The sequence below is a fragment of the Mya arenaria genome, chromosome 12 (genome assembly GCF_026914265.1).
Source record: "Mya arenaria isolate MELC-2E11 chromosome 12, ASM2691426v1".
Lineage (NCBI taxonomy): Eukaryota > Metazoa > Mollusca > Bivalvia > Myida > Myidae > Mya > Mya arenaria.
Window position 1 is genome coordinate 11,892,259 of NC_069133.1, and position 20,323 is coordinate 11,912,581.

At 39.5% G+C, this 20,323-nt stretch overlaps 1 protein-coding gene across 1 annotated transcript in view; it reads left to right on the top strand.

Moving 5' to 3' along the window:
* LOC128211414 (equilibrative nucleoside transporter 1-like) overlaps window positions 1-9,022 on the top strand; it is a 39,523-nt gene extending 30,501 nt beyond the window's left edge. Inside the window, exons 14-15 of the mRNA XM_052916179.1 lie at window positions 227-432; window positions 2,774-9,022. Coding sequence (XP_052772139.1) covers window positions 227-432; window positions 2,774-2,903 — 336 coding nt within the window. The 3' untranslated portion in view covers window positions 2,904-9,022. The remainder of the gene's footprint in view (window positions 1-226; window positions 433-2,773) is intronic.
* The last annotated feature ends 11,301 nt before the right edge of the window (window positions 9,023-20,323 follow it).

The following is a 20,323-nucleotide window of genomic DNA, read 5'->3' on the forward strand; positions in this document are numbered from 1 at the left end:
AACTAACAAATTTGTATTCGATTTTTTTGTTCGGTATCCGGAATTTCGGGGTTCCGGTTTTGTAGGGATTTTTTTACATTGAAAATAGAAGGGGAAAACCGGGACTCTGAAAAAAGTCCACATTGAAGGGGCTCCTTCTGTTGATAATAATGGTTCTATTATGGTCAAAGCAAAACATTCATTATGAAATTCATATTGGGTAATTTATTAATTCTGTATGTTACAGCCAGGACCGAAGCGTGTTTGGATTCCTATAGTTGGACGGGCTGTTGTGCTTATCCCAATCTACCTGCTATGTAACTACAAGCCCACAGGCTTTGAGCGATATTTCCCTGTCTACATCCACAGCGACATTGTTTTCATTATTGCGGGCATTGTCATGGCGTTTACGAGCGGCTATTACAGCTCCCTCAGTATGATGTATGGACCAAAGTAAGTCATCAATGTGGGTTTATTTTGAGGAGGGTGGGATATATTTATCAGAACGTCAGTCTTACCTGCCACCCAGCTAGCTCTACTAGCCAAATGACCAGAATGGCTTATACCATGGCCTGGTGTCCATCATCTGTATCCTGTAAACAACTGTTTGTGAATGGGATAAAGTTTCCAGTTTTTATGATATCTTTATCAAACTTATACAGAAGTAAGATTTCCTTGAGAGCACACTTTTATTTAAACCAACCAGATTTGTCCATGCATGACTGGATGATGACCCCTGAAATACTGCATGCCTTGCAAGTGTATACTCTAAGGGAGACAACTTGTACAGAGAGTTGGTTTAAACATATTTTATTGAGCAAAATTAATCAACATTTCAATACAGATACATAATCAAATTTCAGGATTGGAACAGTAGAAATAAACTAATAGAGTTCCTGTCCTTGCTATGATAAATTACAATTGGCAGAAGATATAAGGAATGAAGTAATAATTATAGTCATGAGCAGTGTGTGTATACAGTCATAAAGGCCTCATTGGAATGTAATATTTTGCTTCGAATAATGACTTTAAACAAAGATAACTTCACAATTTCTTCACCATTTTAAATGAACCATAGCTCAGTCTATGTCGCTGACAGAGGCCCGCATTCTGTCGTTTACCGGTCAGTTTAATTGAGAGTCTACTTTCTTATAACACTTCGACAAACCTTTTCTCATTATGGCAGTCTTTGTTTAAAGTCTTCATTTGAAGCAAAATGTTGCCTACCGATGTAGCATATATGATGTAATTTATCACATGGTATACACACACTGGTAATATACCGGCTCATATTAGATCATGTTTTAAAAAACAGATGATTGAATGAGAGACATTAAATGCAATTACCTATATTAAATAAAACTATCTTTATAATACATTAGTCAACTGTATTATTGTAGAAAAAAAGAGAAATATGTGAAAAGTTGGAAGAAGAAAAAGGAGGTAAAGTAAAAGATGTTTGAGTGTTGGTGGATTGAGTCGATCACTGGATTTCAATGTTTGAGTGTTGGTGGATTGAGTCAATCACTGGCTTTCAATGTTTGAGTGTTGGTGGATTGAGTCGATCACTGGCTTTCAATGTTTGAGTGTTGGTGGATTGAGTCGATCACTGGATTTCAATGTTTGAGTGTTGGTGGATTGAGTCGATCACTGGCTTTCAATGTTTGAGTGTTGGTGGATTGAGTCGATCACTGGCTTTCAATGTTTGAGTGTTGGTGGATTGAGTCGATCACTGGCTTTCAATGTTTGAGTGTTGGTGGATTGAGTCGATCACTGGATTTCAATGTTTGAGTGTTGGTGGATTGAGTCGATCACTGGATTTCAATGTTTGAGTGTTGGTGGACTGAGTCGATCACTGGCTTTCAATGTTTGAGTGTTGGTGGACTGAGTCGATCACTGGCTTTCAATGTTTGAGTGTGGTGGACTGAGTCGATCACTGGATTTCAATGTTTGAGTGTTGGTGGACTGAGTCGATCACTGGATTTCAATGTTTGAGTGTTGGTGGATTGAGTCGATCACTGGATTTCAATGTTTGAGTGTTGGTGGATTGAGTCGATCACTGGCTTTCAATGTTTGAGTGTTGGTGAATTTAGTCGATCACTGGATTTCAATGTTTGAGTGTTGGTGGATTGAGTCGATCAATGGCTTTCAAATCTTTTTCATGAATGGATAAAACGATGAAATGCATCAAACATAGTACTAATTTGCTCTTCAGTCAGTGTGTCATCACCATATAGTAAAGAATGGAGTGTAAACTCACAATATTTTTAACATAGAGATGCTGATTCAGGGAACTACAACCGTTGCAGGGAGTTTTGTTTAATTGTAATGATTCTCTTCCTTTGCTCTTTTAACATATGCTTTACTGATGGTTTCCCTTTGAATGTGGGTTCAGTATTTTGCCTATAACTAGTATGAACGTGCTTTGGATAAAAAAAATACGAAATAGGTATGCCAGGAGAGAAAATGCTATGGTGTGTCTCTCAGTCTGGTTGGTCATTTAGACTAATTTTGATAACATTTACCTGATTTTCAATTTTTTATTTGTTTGATCTTGATGCCAATTTAATTTTTCGGTGAAGGTGTTAAATGGTATGACAATTAATGGTGTAAGAAACCACATAAAGCTTATCATAAGCTTTGGCAAGCTTTTTTAAAAACAACAATTAACCCTGTGAAAATAAGCAGGCTATTTTTAACTGATAATGTTTTGTCCTTTAAATACATCAGTGTATGTCTGAATACTGTGAATATCTTCAAGCCTGCCATACTGACATTGACGCTGTTATTACAGGGAGGTGGAGCCAGCATTGATGGGCCGGGCGGGAATGATGATGGCCTTCTTCCTCGTGTTGGGTATTACAGCGGGCGTCAACCTCTCCCTCGTTATAGGCAGACTTGTCACCTACCCCGCCGTGTCGTGATATCTGGACTGATGGTTAGCTGCCGACTACTGGATCCTTGCTTGGCATATATTATTTTTTGTCCTTTAAAATGCTGGTTGCATTTTTGAATTGATTTAAATTGAGTTGTAATGAAGTTCAACCATTTTCTTATACAAGTATTATATATTTTGTTTTTGAATTGTATTAGATTTTGAATGAATGTATACTTCAGTGTATATTTTAATGATATCAATCAAACTGCATTGATGCATGATTGTTGAAATCTTACCAACATTCCTTAAGTAACATTGAAAATGGAAGTCATTAGCAAGCAAGCCCTGCGCTGGTAAGATGTCTTCCTGGCTTGCTCAAATTCTGCATTTTATGTAGCAGGGCTTGTTCAAAAATTTGATGCCAAACTATAGTATATGAATTCAGGCTTGTTCATCCAAAAGTCTTTCAATGACTGCATTAGAGAGTACTCTTATGAAACAAATTTCACATGTAAAAGACGATCCTTCTTTGCCTCAAGTTAAGCAGAACGACCATTGCCACAAAACCTGAAAATTCTACATCACCACGGTTCTTGTAGACTGGTCATTGTCTCAAGTTTAACACACTTAGTAAATTGTTTATTGCCACAAATTTTTGCTCAATTTTGGCCAGATAGTTCATAATCACAGATAAGACATTTTTCACTGTCACAAAATCTAGTCGAAACCAGCTGAAGATCTCTGTAGAGAATGAAAATGAACAATTAAAGAAGAAATTTACTCGAGAAAAACATAAAACAGTGAGGTTGGTTTTGGGTTAAAAGTTATTTTCTGAAGAGAAGTGGCAGAACAAGTTTGGATAAAAATGGTAATGTATATATTAATAGAAATAAAAAATGGATCAACTTTGCTGACTCAATAAAATGCCTTGGATCAATCCATCTTTACAAGTCATAATATATAAAACATGCCACATTTCAATTTGAACTGTCCCTGTGTACTGTACCATATTTAACTTATAAATGGCTCATCACAAAACCTGTGCTTGTAAGGTCAAAAACACAGATGCTCATATCGAACATGTACCTCAAACAAAACCATCACCCCTTTGTGTTTACACTTAGCCAGTGACTGAAACACTGAAACATATCCTTGCTCAATGGAACAATCAACTTTAAACTAATTCTTGCCATGCATTTTATGCAAGTCTGATTTAGGTGTTCATGAATAAAGGGATTCAAATCTTCAAAGTTTGCTGCTATGCTTAATCCAGTTTGTTTGTAGCCATGGGACTTTGTGTTTTAAAATAACCATTCAATACATACCAAGTAGAATTTCTAAGTAAACCACTTGATACATACCATGTAGAATGCTTTCCATGTATTAACACTTAACATGTTGGTAAATGTACTCTTACACTTTACTGTATAATTGTTATTATTAAGTATTTGTTTGATATAACTTGATTGCCATGCGGCACTTAACTGCTCTGATGACATTTATTTGTTGTTTAAATTTACCAAATGATGTGTACTTTGAACTACGCTATGTTCAGTGATTTGTGTTCTGTGGATATACTACAAGCCAGTTACATAAGGCATATGTTTGCACTGGTGACCAATAATATCTTACAAGGCTGTTTACTGTAAATGTGTTGACTCATACGTACCATTTGAGTCGAAATTCACCTTCCACTAGATATAGTAAGGTATAAGGTGAAGGTCAACTACGTAATTCAGAGGTACAAAAATTACTCCTTAGGTTAATATTCCATCAACCGATGGGGGCAAAACTACCCCTTTTTTGGGGGGTGGGGATTTGACAGGGTCAGGCCATAATGCCATTATTATAGGGTGTGGGCAGACTTTTATAAACTTAACAACACATTCAGAGGTGCAGGTCTAAATATAGAGATGCATGTTTATTTTAATAAATACAATGAAAACTACAGGGAGAACCGTAATTATACATACCACACACCTGTCGAAATAGCTTTACCAATTATTAATGGGATAACTGCCTTGAAGCGGTTGTACCATAAAATTGAGTTGTATGGCTAAATATAGTATAGAACCTCTATTTCATAAATAGATATATGATGCATTTAGATCTGCACTTCTATTGTTGGCTCGAAGCAAATTATTTCCCAAATACAATTGTCATAGTTTTCTGTATGGAACTAAAGGCAGTCATCTTTACCTTTAGGTTTAAGGGGAAAACTAGTGATGTTGGCGAGAAAATAATGCTGCGCTATTGTAAAAAATTTGTCTCAACATTTTTATATAGCATGACATATTGATTATGGATTTATCGATGTTTATAACATATGCTGTTTAATGTGGATTTTTAGCTCGACTATTCGAAGAATAAGGAGAGCTATACTACTCACCCTGGCGTCGGCGGTGGCGCCGGCGGCATTGGCGTCACACCTTGGTTAAGGTTTTGCATGTAAGCACCTTTACGTCATTATCTCAGTAAATACATCAGTTATTGCATTGAAACTTTAGATATGTATTGCCAACTATCTAACATACTAAATTAATGAAGTTAGATAACAATTATTTAAATATAATGCAAATACTAGGCCTTTATTATTCGACTTAGAAATAAGCACACATAGGTTAATATCTCAGCAACTACTTGAGGTATTGCATTGATACTTGATACAATGGTACTCAACCATCCAACCTACTAAATTAACCAAGTTAGATAACTCTAGTTTGCATTTATTGCAAATAATTGCCCTCTATTATTTGACTTAGAAATTCTGGTTAAGGTTTTGCATGTAAGCACATGTAGGTTAATATCTCAGTAATTACTGGATGGATTGCATTGAGACTTTATACAATGGTACTCAACCATCCAATCTACTTAAATAACCAAGTAAGATAACTCCAGTTTGCATTAAATTAAAATAATGGCCCCTTTTTTATTCGACATAGAAATTCTGGTTAAGGTTTTGCATGTGACAACTTTTAAGTCAATACCTCAGCAAATACATCATGTATTGCATTGAAACTGTTCATTTGATCTGGGGATGTAGTTATAAAGCATCTCAGTAAGTTGGTATGACTTCTAAAAAAAAAACCTTAAATTTTTACAACTTATTTTCAATCCCCTCTACTTTTCATGAACTGTTGTCATATGAATTTACAAATCATGCCATTTTCCTGCATATTTTTGTTGTACAAACATTTTTGGATTTCTTCAAGTTCAGCTTAGAAAAGGGGCATTACTTTCAAAACCTTTTTCAGAACCAATATTGAAATTACTTTGAAGTTACAATTGATACTTCTGCCCTGTTAAATTAGGTCAATTATCCTATCACATAACCTATACGATAATTTATTTCCTGCTTCTGTCTTTTAAATATTTTTTTAAGTAATATTTAATTGTTTATGCATTTTTGTTCTCACAAATGAGGTTTAGTGTTCACTGAAATGTTTTTGCTTGTATTTATTCGCCAGGCAGCTTATTGCATTAACTCATAAGATAACTTTCGTGCGTGCTTGTGTGGGTGTGTGTTTGTTACATGCCATATTTCTGGAATGCTTCCTAGGGGATTTTGTCTATAACTCGGGATTTTCATTAATTGTCATTAATTGCACCAACATGGGCATTTTTGATGTGTTTTACTTTAAACTAAAAAGTACTTTATTGTCAAGTTCAGTATATGTTGTGAATCAACGAACAGTGTATTGTATAAAGCAATCTAGTCTTCATATTTTCCATTACCACTCACAACTATCTTGTTGTTTATATTTCCATTTTGGGTGGTATTCCCCTTCTTCAGAGAAGCAAAATCCTTTCTATATGGCATATACATGTATGCTATGTATGTGTGTGTGCATGATTGTAAATTTACAAAATATTGTTATTTTTAAATATATCAAAAATGTTACTTGAACAATGCAAAGAAATTGTATTCATGTTGAAAGATTATTATGTAAAAACCATGAAATTATTAGAATTGTACAGGTGAATATAAAAAGTGAACATTTTGAACATACATTTTGGGTTTGAAATGTTAGTGGCAGAAAAATCATTTCTGGTACAAATCGGGAACTGGATACCATCATATTCATTCATCACTGTGTGGTGTTTGGGATCATGCATTTTAACTGATAACAAAAAATGGTGTGTTTATGTATAGTTGTTCATACAGAATATCTGTTGCTTTATTCTGTTCATATATTTGTTTAATGGTTGTTTTGACATATAACCAACCATCAACATTATCACATTCATGACATGTACATGTTTCACTAGTTTTTAGTCGTTGATGTGTCAAACATTTGTCTCATGTAAATGCCTTTTGTATTGGCTATTTTATGAACATGTAAAGAATATTTCGCTAATTGATGTTTATGATAAAACATTTCTACATTTTTGACCCTGTGTATATATAAATATTTGTATGGATCCTTTGCGAGTGTTTGAGCCTGCCCCTAAGTTGTCAGTTCCACGTTGATAAGTAAAAAAAAGTTCCACGTTATTATGTAAAAAAAAACAACGCACAATTGCTGAAAGCGGCAGACGGCTTTCTCTGTTGTGTGAAGTTGATTGACAGGCAAAAGGTGTTGTACTCGATACGAAATTCATTTGGTGTATTTGGGCAGAGCAGAAGCTATAATCATTTTAATACTCCACCACCTTAAAATGCTAAGTACATTTGCAAACCGTTGTACATATATATGCTGTGTATTGTTGTTTGTCAGAGGAGATTGTCAGTTATGTAATGCCTAGAAATTGTACAGACATTTGAACTGCGGTGTGAGAGATTGTTTTTGTAAATACAGGTAATAAGTGCTCATGGAATTATTAATTAATTAAAAATGTTCAATGTTTTATTTTTTTAATCTTTTATTACAAATTATTAGTAATCAACTCGTTTTAGCTCAGTTCTATGTCATTATATTGTATACAATAATTGTTCAGCTGGTGTTCGTTAATATTATTTTTATTTAACTTAAGAAATTCTTCTTGGACGACTTTGTGTTCATTTAAAGATTTTTTTTACTTCAGTAGGTGCTTTTATGTTTAGATTTTTTTTTACCTTTTAAGCTTTGTGTTCGTTCTAAATAAGTTTAACTTCTATATACTCTGAGAAAGTTTTTATTTAACAGCCAGTTTCATTTACAAAATAATGAAAAATATCCAACCTGTGTTCAGGCTTGTATTAGAGTTACTTCCCTTTGCTCATTGACCGAGTTGTCTCATTCATTCAGTTTTTAATTGAAGGTGTTCCATTATATTCGTTAGTTTTACAGAATTGTATTAGAATTAAATGTAGTTCAGTAAGCCTTTTATTGTGTTATTATTAACTGCCTATTTAAATTTATAGTCTTCAAATTGATTTTTAAAAATATGACTTTAATTGTTATATCCATCAAGTGCTCTTTTTCTGTTATTTTTGAAATCCGTTTTTACACTCTGTGACAAAGTTTTATACAAAGCTTTTTAACTGTTAATTTTTTATGATGTTTACCATTAAGCAGAATTTTAGGAAACAAAATATGCTCAGTGCATTTAAGAAGGCAAAATTTCCAAAATGTTCAGTTAAATACTTCAACTCCCTCGCTTATGTTTCATGAGCTCAAAAATTAATTTCATGTGTTATGTTAAAAATATGTTGTTCAACTTAAAGCTCTTTTATTACTTAGTATTTAGAAACCTGACATTATGTGAGATTATTTCAGTGCTGGCATAACAACTAAATGAAATAATGAATAAACAAAAACAGATAAATAAACACAGATGATACTTGACTGGTATGACCTTCCTAGTTTGTGGTTTTTCCTGCAACACGAGACCACACTCTCTGGTTATCATGTTCCAACGAGAGTGATTAATATTATGTAGTAATTGTTTTTTGTCAATCATTGTAAAATAAGCAAGTTGAAATTAAAGATTATGATTTTTATGGGTTGAAACATTACCTTTAACCAATAGAAAGGTTCTTTGGTTAAGAAACTCGTTATTGAAACTTCGTTAAAGAAACATGTTATTGAAACTTATGCTATTTATTTTGCATTTTAAATGTGCTAAGCATATAATCATATTTTTCACGTATTTTGTGTGTGTGTGTGTATTGTGCCTTGTTGTTTTAGTTTTCATATATATGTGAATATGAGTGTCAGTAAAATAAATATCATAAAATTAAAATTGTGTTGTCGTCTGCTTCATTTTAGATAATACATTTCGAAATGCTCGTCCCAAGGTGTAGTGTTTTAAATAACTCAAGGCCAGCCTGTGGTCTTCAGCCATTTCCCTTCCTGAAATTTGAAGTCATGTCAACATCCCATTTGTCATATAAAAGTCTTTATTAGATATGGTTATTTGAACTTTCGTGCCAATCCTCGTATGAATCTCGGATTACACCAATTAACTACGTGTACTGTATGAGAAGAACTAATTACTTACGGTGCTTTGCGGACGCAGGTCAAACACGATATCACAATACACCTGGGTGGATACGGGGAAATGAATACAATGAACGCTTATGGCAGAAGGAAATACAAGAACTAAGTAGTGTACATTTTCTTGGAAACCTCACCTGTTGTCAATGTTAGTGATGAAATGGCTGATTGGTGCACGGAATAACCCCTGTATACACTAGGAGACTTTGACAGGTGCAGCATTTCCATGAAATAAGATTTTATGAAAACAGTTATGTGTAAAATTTCTTAACCATAAATGGCACTAGCATCGTCATGATCGTATGCCCAGTGCGTCCTCGATAACTCGGTGATTTTAAGATCTTTTGCGCATGCGTTAATGCCATGGTGATTTTAAATAGAAAGAGAACATCGTATGCTTTGGTTAATTCCTGAATTAAGGTTGAGGGTAGGGGTAGTCCCCACCCCCGCTCGGATAATCCTTTTGAAACTTAACACAGAAGTACTGTACGTATTTCTAGCGCTACATGGATTTCGGGATTGTATGTTAAGGCAAAGGTTATTTTGACGGTACACATTACAGTCCATGTTCGCTTTTTTACTGATAGGGTAATTTATGAGGAGTATAACAATACCTTGTCTGTTCTGTAACCCGCACGGTCCTCATCTAAACTTAATAATCTTGCGTAGAAACCTACAATCTGATACCAATAACAAACCCAACTCCCAGCTACAATAGCACATTATTTGAGTATATATTGGATGCAAGATCATTGCTGTAGCGTAGGAAATAAACTTACACTTAGCGGCGGAAGGTTAGTTTTTGTGTTGTGTACACGTCACACCTGGGACCAATAACAAATCTTTCTTCCAGGAAACACTCTAGGATCAATGGTTACTTTTCTGCATGGCTGTTCCCTGTCATACGTATGGGTCAAAGGTTATTTCCCATTTGGTACAATGGTCCAACAACGAGAACGCCTAATGCAGCCATTTTAGTTCAAAGACAATGCCAAATTTCTGTAAAGTCGGTCAGGTAGCAGCCATCAAGGCCGATGCCACACTCAACGGTCAGGCAGCAGTCATCTTAGATCGAGGCCGATGACACACTTCGGCGTCAACGGTCAGGTAGCAGTCATCTTAGATCGAGGCCGATGACACACTTCGACGTCAACGGTCATGTAGCAGTCATCTTAGATCGAGGCCGATGACACACTTCGGCGTCAACGGTCATGTAGCAGTCATCTTAGATCGAGGCCGATGACACACTTCGGCGTCAACGGTCATGTAACAGTCATCTTAGATCGAGGCCGATGACACACTTCGGCGTCAACAGTCATGTAGCAGTCTTCTTAGATCGAGGCCGATGACACACTTCGGCGTCAACGGTCAGGTAGCAGTCATCTTAGATCGTGGCCGACGCCACACTTCGGCGTCAATGGTCAGGTAGCAGCCATCTCAGTCCAAGGCAAATGACACAATTCGGCGTCAACGGTCAGGTAGCAGTCATCTTAGATCGAGGCCGACGCCACACTCCGGCGTCAATGGTCAGGTAGCAGCCATCTCAGTCCAAGGCAAATGACACAATTCGGCGTCAACGGTCAGGTAGCAGTCATCTTAGATCGAGGCCGACGCCACACTTCGGCGTCAATGGTCAGGTAGCAGCCATCTTAGTCCAAGGCAAATGACACACTTCGGCGTCAACGGTCAGGTAGCAGCCATCTTAGTCCGAGGCCGATGACACACTTCGGCGTCAACGGTCAGGAAGCAGTCATCTTAGATCGAGGCCGACGCCACACTTCGGCGTCAATGGTCAGGTAGCAGCCATCTTAGTCCAAGGCAAATGACACACTTCGGCGTCAACGGTCAGGTAGCAGCCATCTTAGTCCGAGGCCGATGACACACTTCGGCGTCAACGGTCAGGAAGCAGTCATCTTAGATCGAGGCCGATGACACACTTCGGCGTCAATGGTCAGGTAGCAGCCATCTCAGTCCAAGGCAAATGACACAATTCGGCGTCAACGGTCAGGTAGCAGTCATCTTAGATCGAGGCCGACGCCACACTTCGGCGTCAATGGTCAGGTAGCAGCCATCTCAGTCCAAGGCAAATGACACAATTCGGCGTCAACGGTCAGGTAGCAGTCATCTTAGATCGAGGCCGATGACACACTTCGGCGTCAATGGTCAGGTAGCAGCCATCTCAGTCCAAGGCAAATGACACATTCGGCGTCAACGGTCAGGTAGCAGCCATCTTAGTCCGAGGCCGATGACACATTTTAGCGTCAACGGTCAGGTAGCAGTCATCTTAGATCGAGGCCGACGCCACACTTCGGCGTCAACGGTCAGGTAGCAGCCATCTCAGTCCAAGGCAAATGACACACTTCGGCGTCAACGGTCAGGCAGCAGCCATCTCAGTCCAAGGCAAATGACACACTTCGGCGTCAACGGTCAGGCAGCAGCCATCTCAGTCCAAGGCAAATGACACAATTCGGCGTCAACAGTCAGGTAGCAGTCATCTTAGATCGAGGCCGACGCCACACTTCGGCGTCAATGGTCAGGTAGCAGCCATCTCAGTCCAAGGCAAATGACACACTTCGGCGTCAACGGTCAGGTAGCAGCCATCTTAGTCCGAGGCCGATGACACATTTTAGCGTCAACGGTCAGGTAGCAGTCATCTTAATTCGAGACCGACGCCACACTTTGGCGTCAATGGTCAGGTAGCAGCCATCTTAGTCCGAGGCCAATGCCGCACTTCGGCGTCAACGGTCAGGCAGCAGCCATCTTAGTCCGAGGCCAATGCCACACTTCGGCATCAACGGTCAGGTAGCTGTCATCTTAGATCGAGGCCGACGCCACACTTCGGCGTCAATGGTCAGGTAGCAGCCATCTTAGTCCGAGGCCAATGCCACACTTCGGCGTCAACGGTCAGGCAGCAGCCATCTTAGTCCGAGGCCAATGCCACACTTCGGCGTCAATGGTCAGGTAGCAGTCATCTTAGATCGAGGCCGACGCCACACTTCGGCGTCAATGGTCAGGTAGCAGCCATCTTAGTCTGAGGCCAATGCCACACTTCGGCGTCAACGGTCAGGCAGCAGCCATCTTAGTCCGAGGCCAATGCCACACTTCGGCGTCAACGGTCAGGTAGCAGACATCTCAGTCTGAGGCCAACGCCACACTTCAGCGCCAACGGTCAGATAGCTGTCATCTCAGTCCGAGGCCAATGCCACACTTCGGCGTCAACGGTCAGGTAGCAGCCATCTTAGTCCGAGGCCTATCTAACACTTCGGCGTTAACCGGCAGGTAGCAGCCATCTAAATCGGAAGTTAACGCCACACTTCGGCGTCAAATATCAGGTAGCAGCCATCTAAATTCAAAGTCAACGCCACACTTCGGCGTAAACCGGCAGGTAGCAGCCATCTTAATCGGAAGTCAACGCCACACTTCGGCGTAAACCGTCAAGTGGCAGCCATCTAAATCGGAAGTCAGCGCCACACTTCGGCGTCAACGGTCAGGTAGCAGCCATCTAAATCCGAAGTCAACGCCACACTTCGGCGTTAACCGTCAGGTAGCAGCCATCTAAATCGGAAGTCAACGCCACACTTCGGCGACAACGGTCAGATGGCAGCCATCTAAATCGGAAGTCAGCGCCACACTTCGGCGTCAACGGTCAGGTAGCAACCATCTTAATCCGAAGTCAACGCCACAATACGGCGTCAACGGTCAGGTGGCAGCCATCTAAATCGGAAGTCAGCGCCACACTTCGGCGTCAACGGTCAGGTAGCAACCATCTAAATCCGAAGTCAACGCCACATTACGGCGTCAACGGTCAGGTAGCAGCCATCTAAATCCGAAATAAACGCCACACTTCGGCGTCAACGGTCAGGTAGCAGCCATCTCAGTCCGAGGTCAATGATACACATGTTTGCCCCCCCCCCCCCCCCCCCCACACACACACACACACAATACTTCATTGTAGGGTCAGTTATTTTAACCGTTTGTTCTTTTTAACTTTATTTTAAGCTCAATGTAACCATTTGTCTCTTTTTCTATAACTTCGGTTTAAGCGTTTAAAATAAAAACTGAGAACATATTAGCTCGAATCCTGGCTTATTCTTGTTTTACACAGATATTCCAGTGCCGTGTGATTTTATTACAAGTACATTTATATTCGTTGTTTATATTGGACATACATACCCCAATCCCCCCCCCCCAAATCAAAACAACAACAATAATAATATACTGCTAATGACCAATGTAGACATTATATACACACTTTGTATTTATGTAAAACCAATTGTCGGCCGTTGAGAGAAAATTAATGTAGATACATGGCTATTTAATTCAGTTTTGCTTCTCTTGCTAATAGTTGACGTCATAAAGTCCATTTAAATTTGCTCTTTTCAGTTTTTACATTCCCTTCCATGAACACAAGTACAATAAAGATGAGTATATATATATATATATATGTTTCTGAAAATATATGTTTTTGTTTATTTGGAGGTCTCAATATATATTAAACATGCAAGTTTGCACAGATAGGCGAATTTTCAGAAACACCTTGAAATAAACTATACCGTATACTTATACTGGTTTGAATCATATTTTTTTCTGACAAGGCACACTCCTTTTAATCGAACTTGGTCGAAAGGAGCGTTCCTTTTAATGTTTTTTTTATAAAAGAATTGTTGTTTCTGGTTTATTCATGTTTTACCTAGATACTCATTTCAATAAATGTTGAATATACCCCTATCCCCCTAAAGGTAAAACCATTGAAATACGAGTGTCTTAGGCACTGGTCTGCATTATCACAACAAGAATAATAAACTGCTATTGGCCAGCTGTGTGAGGCTAAACATACGACATTCGATGTTAGACTTCGTTCTAAGAATGTCGTGCTGGTACTAGGCATTCAAAACACTGGACACTGGACATTCAAAACATGAATGTCAAGCAAGCATTACATTCATTTCTTGAATTTCCAATGGCCAGCCGTATGAAGTTAGCTAAGCCTACGACATTCGACGATAGACTTTCTAAAGATGAATGTCCTGCTGGCACGGCATTAGACTCTTGACATTCAAACATACATTGTACATTCGAAACATGAACGTCGTGCAAGCATGCCATTTTTTGCATGTCCAATGCGACGACATTTAATTTTTAAATGTCCAATATGTTTTATAAAGACATCTACCAAATTTTACCGTATATATTGTTTGAAATCACATTTGTTTACTGACAAGGCACGCTTCTTTCGAACGAAAATGTTTCCGCCTTTACCGCTGAAATATGTATACCTAAGAAACTGGGGCAAAAATATTACGTGTAGGTTGTATATTTTGTCTTTTCAACATGCATGGAAGATGGGATTTTCAGTGTCGTCATTAATTTTGTTTTAAAAAATATTTCTGTGTCATAAAACAAAAGCTTTTATTCGATTTTCATGACACTTGGTCAGAATATTTGTCAGCATGTTTTTTTAAGACCAGAGTGTCTTTGGGTCATTTCTGGTCATTTACTAGGTTACGAGGTCAAATTTCAAGATATAGTTAATATAGTTTAAGCTTCTTATTTCTTCCACAAATTCACCAGTACTCATCCACTCTTGGGAAACCCATTCAGAATATATCTCAGCATTCTATATAGGACCAGTGTGAATATGGGTCATCATTATTTTGAAATAACACAAAATCTCACACATTCCATTCATGTTAAATCAAGGTCATGGTTGAACTCAACAGTTAAAGAACTATTAATAGAAAATATTTGGTACATACATGTATGTTTCAAACAACAATCGGTATCAGCTATGCATTGTACAGATTGCAACCATCTCACTTGAGGGTCAAGGTCATTTTTAGGTACCAAAATTTAGATGGGACCTAGGTAGCAGAAGTTTTTTGTTAACACATTCGTGAGCCTTCTTGCTGTATCGGTCGTTGGTCAGGTAACCATATCGGTCCTGGGTCAGGTAACTATATCGGTCGTTGGTCAGGTAATTGCATCGGTCCAAGGTCAGGTAACCATATCGGTCCTGGGCCAGGTAACCATATCGGTCCAATGTCAGCTAACCATATCGGTCCAATGTCAGGTAACCATATCGGTCCTAGGTCAGGTAATTGCATTGGTCCCGTGTCAAAAAAACATACCGGAACTAGGTTAGGTAATCATTATATGACATAGGTCAGGTTACTGTATCGGTCCTAGGTCAGGTAACCATATCGGTCCTAGGTAGGGTAACCATATCGGTCCTTGGTCAGGTAATTGCATCGGTCCTGTGTCAAAAAACATATCGGACCTTGGTCAGGTAATCATTGTATGACATTGGTCAGGTTACTGTATCGTTCCTAGGTCATGTAACCATACTGGTCCTGAGTCAGGTAACCATATCGGTCCTAGGTCAGGTAACCATATCGGTCCAATGTCAGCTAACCATATCGGTCCTGGGTCAGGTAACCATATCGGTCCAATGTCAGGTAACCATACTGGTTCTGGGTCAGGTAACCATACTGGTCCTGGGTCAGGTAACCATATCGGTCCTAGGTCAGGTAACCATATCTGTCCTAGGTCAGGTAACCATATCGGTCCTAGGTCAGCTAACCATATCGGTCCAATGTCAGATAACCATATCGGTCCTAGGTCAGGTAATTGCATCGGTCCTGTGTCAAAAAACATACCTGACCTAGGCCAGGTAATCATTATATGACATTGGTCAGGTTACTGTATCGGTCCTAGGTCATGTAACCATATCGGTCCTGGGTCAGGTAACCATATCGGTCCTGGGTCAGGTAACCATATCGGTCTAATGTCAGGTAACCATATCGGTCCTGGGTCAGGTAACCATATCGGTCCTGGGTCAGGTAACCATATTGGTCAAAGGTCAGGTAACCAGTTCGGTCCGGGGTCAGGTAACCATATCGGTCCTGGGTCAGGTAACCATATTGGTCAAAGGTCAGGTAACCAGTTCGGTCCGGGGTCAGGTAACCATATCGGTCCTGGGTCAGGTAACCATATCGGTCCTGGGTCAGGTAACCATATCGGTTCTGGGTCAGTTAACCATATCGGTCCTGGGTCAGGTAACCATATCGGTCCTGGGTCAGGTAATTGTATCGGTCCAAGTTCAGGTAACCATATCGGTCTTGGGTCAGGTTACCATATTGGTCCAAGGTCAGGTAACCATATCGGCCCTGGGCCAGGTAAATGCATCGGTCCAAGGTCAGGTAACCAAATCGGTTCTAGGTCAGGTAATTGCATCGGTCCAAGGTCAGGTATCCATATCGGTCCAAGGTTAGGTAACCATATCGGTCCTAGGCCAGGTAATTACATCGGTCTAAGGTCAGGTAACCATACTGGTCCTGAGTCAAGTAACCATATCGGTCCTGAGTCAAGTAATCATTTACATTTTAAGTCAAAATATGAATTGAATATAAACTAAGCACAATTCTTCCTCAGCAATTTCTTATTTTTTTTCTGGCATATTCTGTTTAACCCAGATAATCCTTGCCGTATTATGATACCCCACCTCCAACGAATAGCCAGACATTGAGGAACTGTTCCCCCTATTAACACTGGTCTGTTTAATCATAACAACAATACTATACCGCTAATGACCAACGCAAATATAATATGAACTGTTAATAAGAGCAACAATGCCGAAATTTCTTAACAACATCAGCACGCCGTTTATTGATTTCCATATTGTTATTAGGCACGGCCTTGTTTATCATAATATTAAAAGTATTATGACCTACTAAGTATAATAATAAAGACATACATTGAATTGATGGGAAAACCGATTTACTTTTAGGAGATAAAAGATACACACACATGAATTTGGAAGTTGATACACTTTGTTATTTTGCGTAGGGAAGTTTTTTTTAAGTAAAAACAATCATTGTTGTACTGTTTAGTTGTTGTCATCAGAGTAAGGAGGTTCAAGGGGCAGGTAAACAAAGAACATCAATGAAACGCCGATTCTTAAATAAACTGCAATGACCATGAAGAACGTCAACGTGGCCGTTGACTAGGTTTCTTACAACGAAGTCAGTAGCATGGTTGGGAAACACGACATTTACGTGTACTTGTAGATACACGTACGTGTAACAGCTGAGTTTAGAATACCTTTGGGAACGTGCACGTGTAGGCTCGCTGAATCTCGTATAAATCATTTTCCTCGTGCTATTGTAAATGTCGTTCTGAACTAGTATATATATACACGTTGTGCACGCAATTTAGTCTGGGTGACGTAGTGCTCACAAGGTGGCATGGATGACGTAGGGCACACAATATAGCCCGAATAACGTAGTGAACAAAAAAATGTAGCATGGGTGACGCTGTGCATAGAATGTAGCCTGGGTGACGTAGTGCACACAATGTAGCCTTGATGACGTTGTGCACACAATGTAGCCTGGATGACGTAGTGCACAAAATGGAGCCTGGATGACGTAGTGAACACAATGTAGCTTGGATGACGTAGTGCACACAATGTAGCCTGGATAACGTAGTGCACACGATGTAGCCTGGATGCCGAAGTGCGCACGATGTAAGCTGGATGACGTAATGCACACAAATTAGCCTGGATAACGTTGTGCTCACAAGGAAGCCTGGATGACGTTATGCACAAAATGTAGCCTGGATGACGAAGTGCGCACGATGTAGTCTGGATGACGTAGGGCACACTATGTAGCCTGGATGACGTAGGGCACACTATGTAGCCTTGATGACGTAGTGCACAAAATGTAGCCTGGTTGACGTAGTACACAACATGTAGCCTATATGCTTTGTGCCAGTGTATACAGTCAAACCTTGTTGGCTCGAACTCGCTTGGCTCGATTTCCTCGTTGGCTCGAACTCGATAAAAAAAGACCAATTGTTTCTTACTAATTGAAAGCGTTCCCGCTTGGCTCGATTTTCGCGAGGCTTGGGGTATTTTCCTTGGAGTATGTGTCAACGGGGTCGGACTGTGGTTCCAAATACGAGGAAAGTTGGTTATGTGACAGTTTTGTACAATTTGTCAAGCACAGCGTTCAATAACTGACGTGCATATAAATGAATAGCGTGGTAATTTATCCGCACGTTAATTATTTCATGGTTTAGCTTCGCCTATTTGATACAGGTCTGATATTGAACTTCATGCATAGACGAAAATAACCAAAAAGGTTCTCTGTTTCAGACGCAGTTCAACATGATACAACTAAAGACCCCGAACGACTCGGATATAACGAATCCTGCCATGTCCTTCGTCAAAAGCACATGTACTGAAGCACCCGTTCGTAATACAATAGGTCTCCAGTTCTATTAAGACTTTGAAAAATATGTTTGAATGAATTTTTTTAATCAGTTGGTGAAAAACGTCAATGTCGATTTTGTCATAATTGTGCCGCTTCTAGTAGCCGGAGGGAAACCTGTGTGCACAGAAATACGTCAAAGAAAGGCGATGTTACTACATTTAGTCACATATTTGGGCCGCTTTCAATAGCCGGAAGGAATTCTGTGTGCGTTGAAATACGTCAAAGAAACGAGATGTTATTACATTTTGCTTAATGTAAAAACATATCAAACGATCCCCATATCCGCTTTCAATTACATATACGTACAATAATGCTTCGATTTTAAACTGGATAAATATGCTTATTTGTAAAGGAAATTACCACTTTACTTGAATGGCGTAGACATAATTGCAACAAGAGATATCAAGGTCTAATTTCGGATGGCTAAAAAATCATTTATTCATCATATAATCTATATATAATAGAAATATGGTTATTCAAGAATTTGTTTAAAATCCCATTTACCATAACAAACGTCTTCAAAAGTTTTTTTTATAAATATGTGAAAATTGATTCACTTAAAGTTGTGTTCTTTGCAGGAAGTATTTAAAACACACGCCCATACACTTAGGCCTGTGTTCATGACAGGAAGTATTTAAAACACACGCACATACACTTAGGCCTGTGTTCATGACAGGAAGTATTTAAAACACACGCCCATACACTTAGGCCTGTGTTCATGACAGGAAGTATTTAAAACACACGCACATACACTTAGGCCTGTGTTCATGACAGGAAGTATTTAAAACACAAGCCCATTTGCTTAGAGTGTGTGAATTGCAGGAAGTATTTAAAACATATGCTCATTCGCTTAGGGCTGTGTTCATTGAAGGAAGTATTTAAAACACGTGCCCATTCGCCTACGGGTGGTGTTCATGGCAGGAAGTATTTAAAACACACGTCCATTCGCCTACGGGTGGTGTTCATGGCAGGAAGTTTTTAAAACACACGTCCATTCGCCTAGGGGTGGTGTTCATGGCAGGAAGTTTTTAAAACACACGCCCAATCGCCTAGGGGTGGTGTTCATGGCAGGAAGTTTTTAAAACACACGCCCATTCGCCTAGGGGTGGTGTTCATGGCAGGAAGTTTTTAAAACACACGCCCAATCGCCTAGGGGTGGTGTTCCTGGCAGGAAGTTTCTAAAACACACGCCCAATCGCCTAGGGGTGGTGTTCATGGCAGGAAGTTTTTTAAAACACACGCCCATTCGCCGAGGGTGGTGTTCCTGGCAAGAAGTTTTTAAAACACACGCCCATTCGCCTAGGGGTGGTGTTCATGGCAGGAAGTTTTTTAAAACACACGCCCATTCGCCGAGGGTGGTGTTCCTGGCAGGAAGTTTTTAAAACACACGCCCATTCGCCTAGGGGTGGTGTTCATGGCAGGAAGTTTTTAAAACACACGCCCAATCGCCTAGGGGTGGTGTTCATGGCAGGAAGTTTTTAAAACACACGCCCAATCGCCTAGGGGTGGTGTTCATGGCAGGAAGTTTTTAAAACACACGCCCAATCGCCTAGGGTGGTGTTCCTAGCAGGAAGTTTTTAAAACACATGCCCATTCGCCTAGTGGTGGAGTTCATGGCAGGACGTATTTAAAACATGTGTCAATTCGCTTTGGGATGTGCTAAATGCAGGAAGTATTTGAAACACATGTCAATTCGCTTAGAGCAGGAAGTTTCATTCGCTAAGGTCAATGTAAAATCGTTACATATAGATAAAGATTATAATGCATGACAAAGGCAG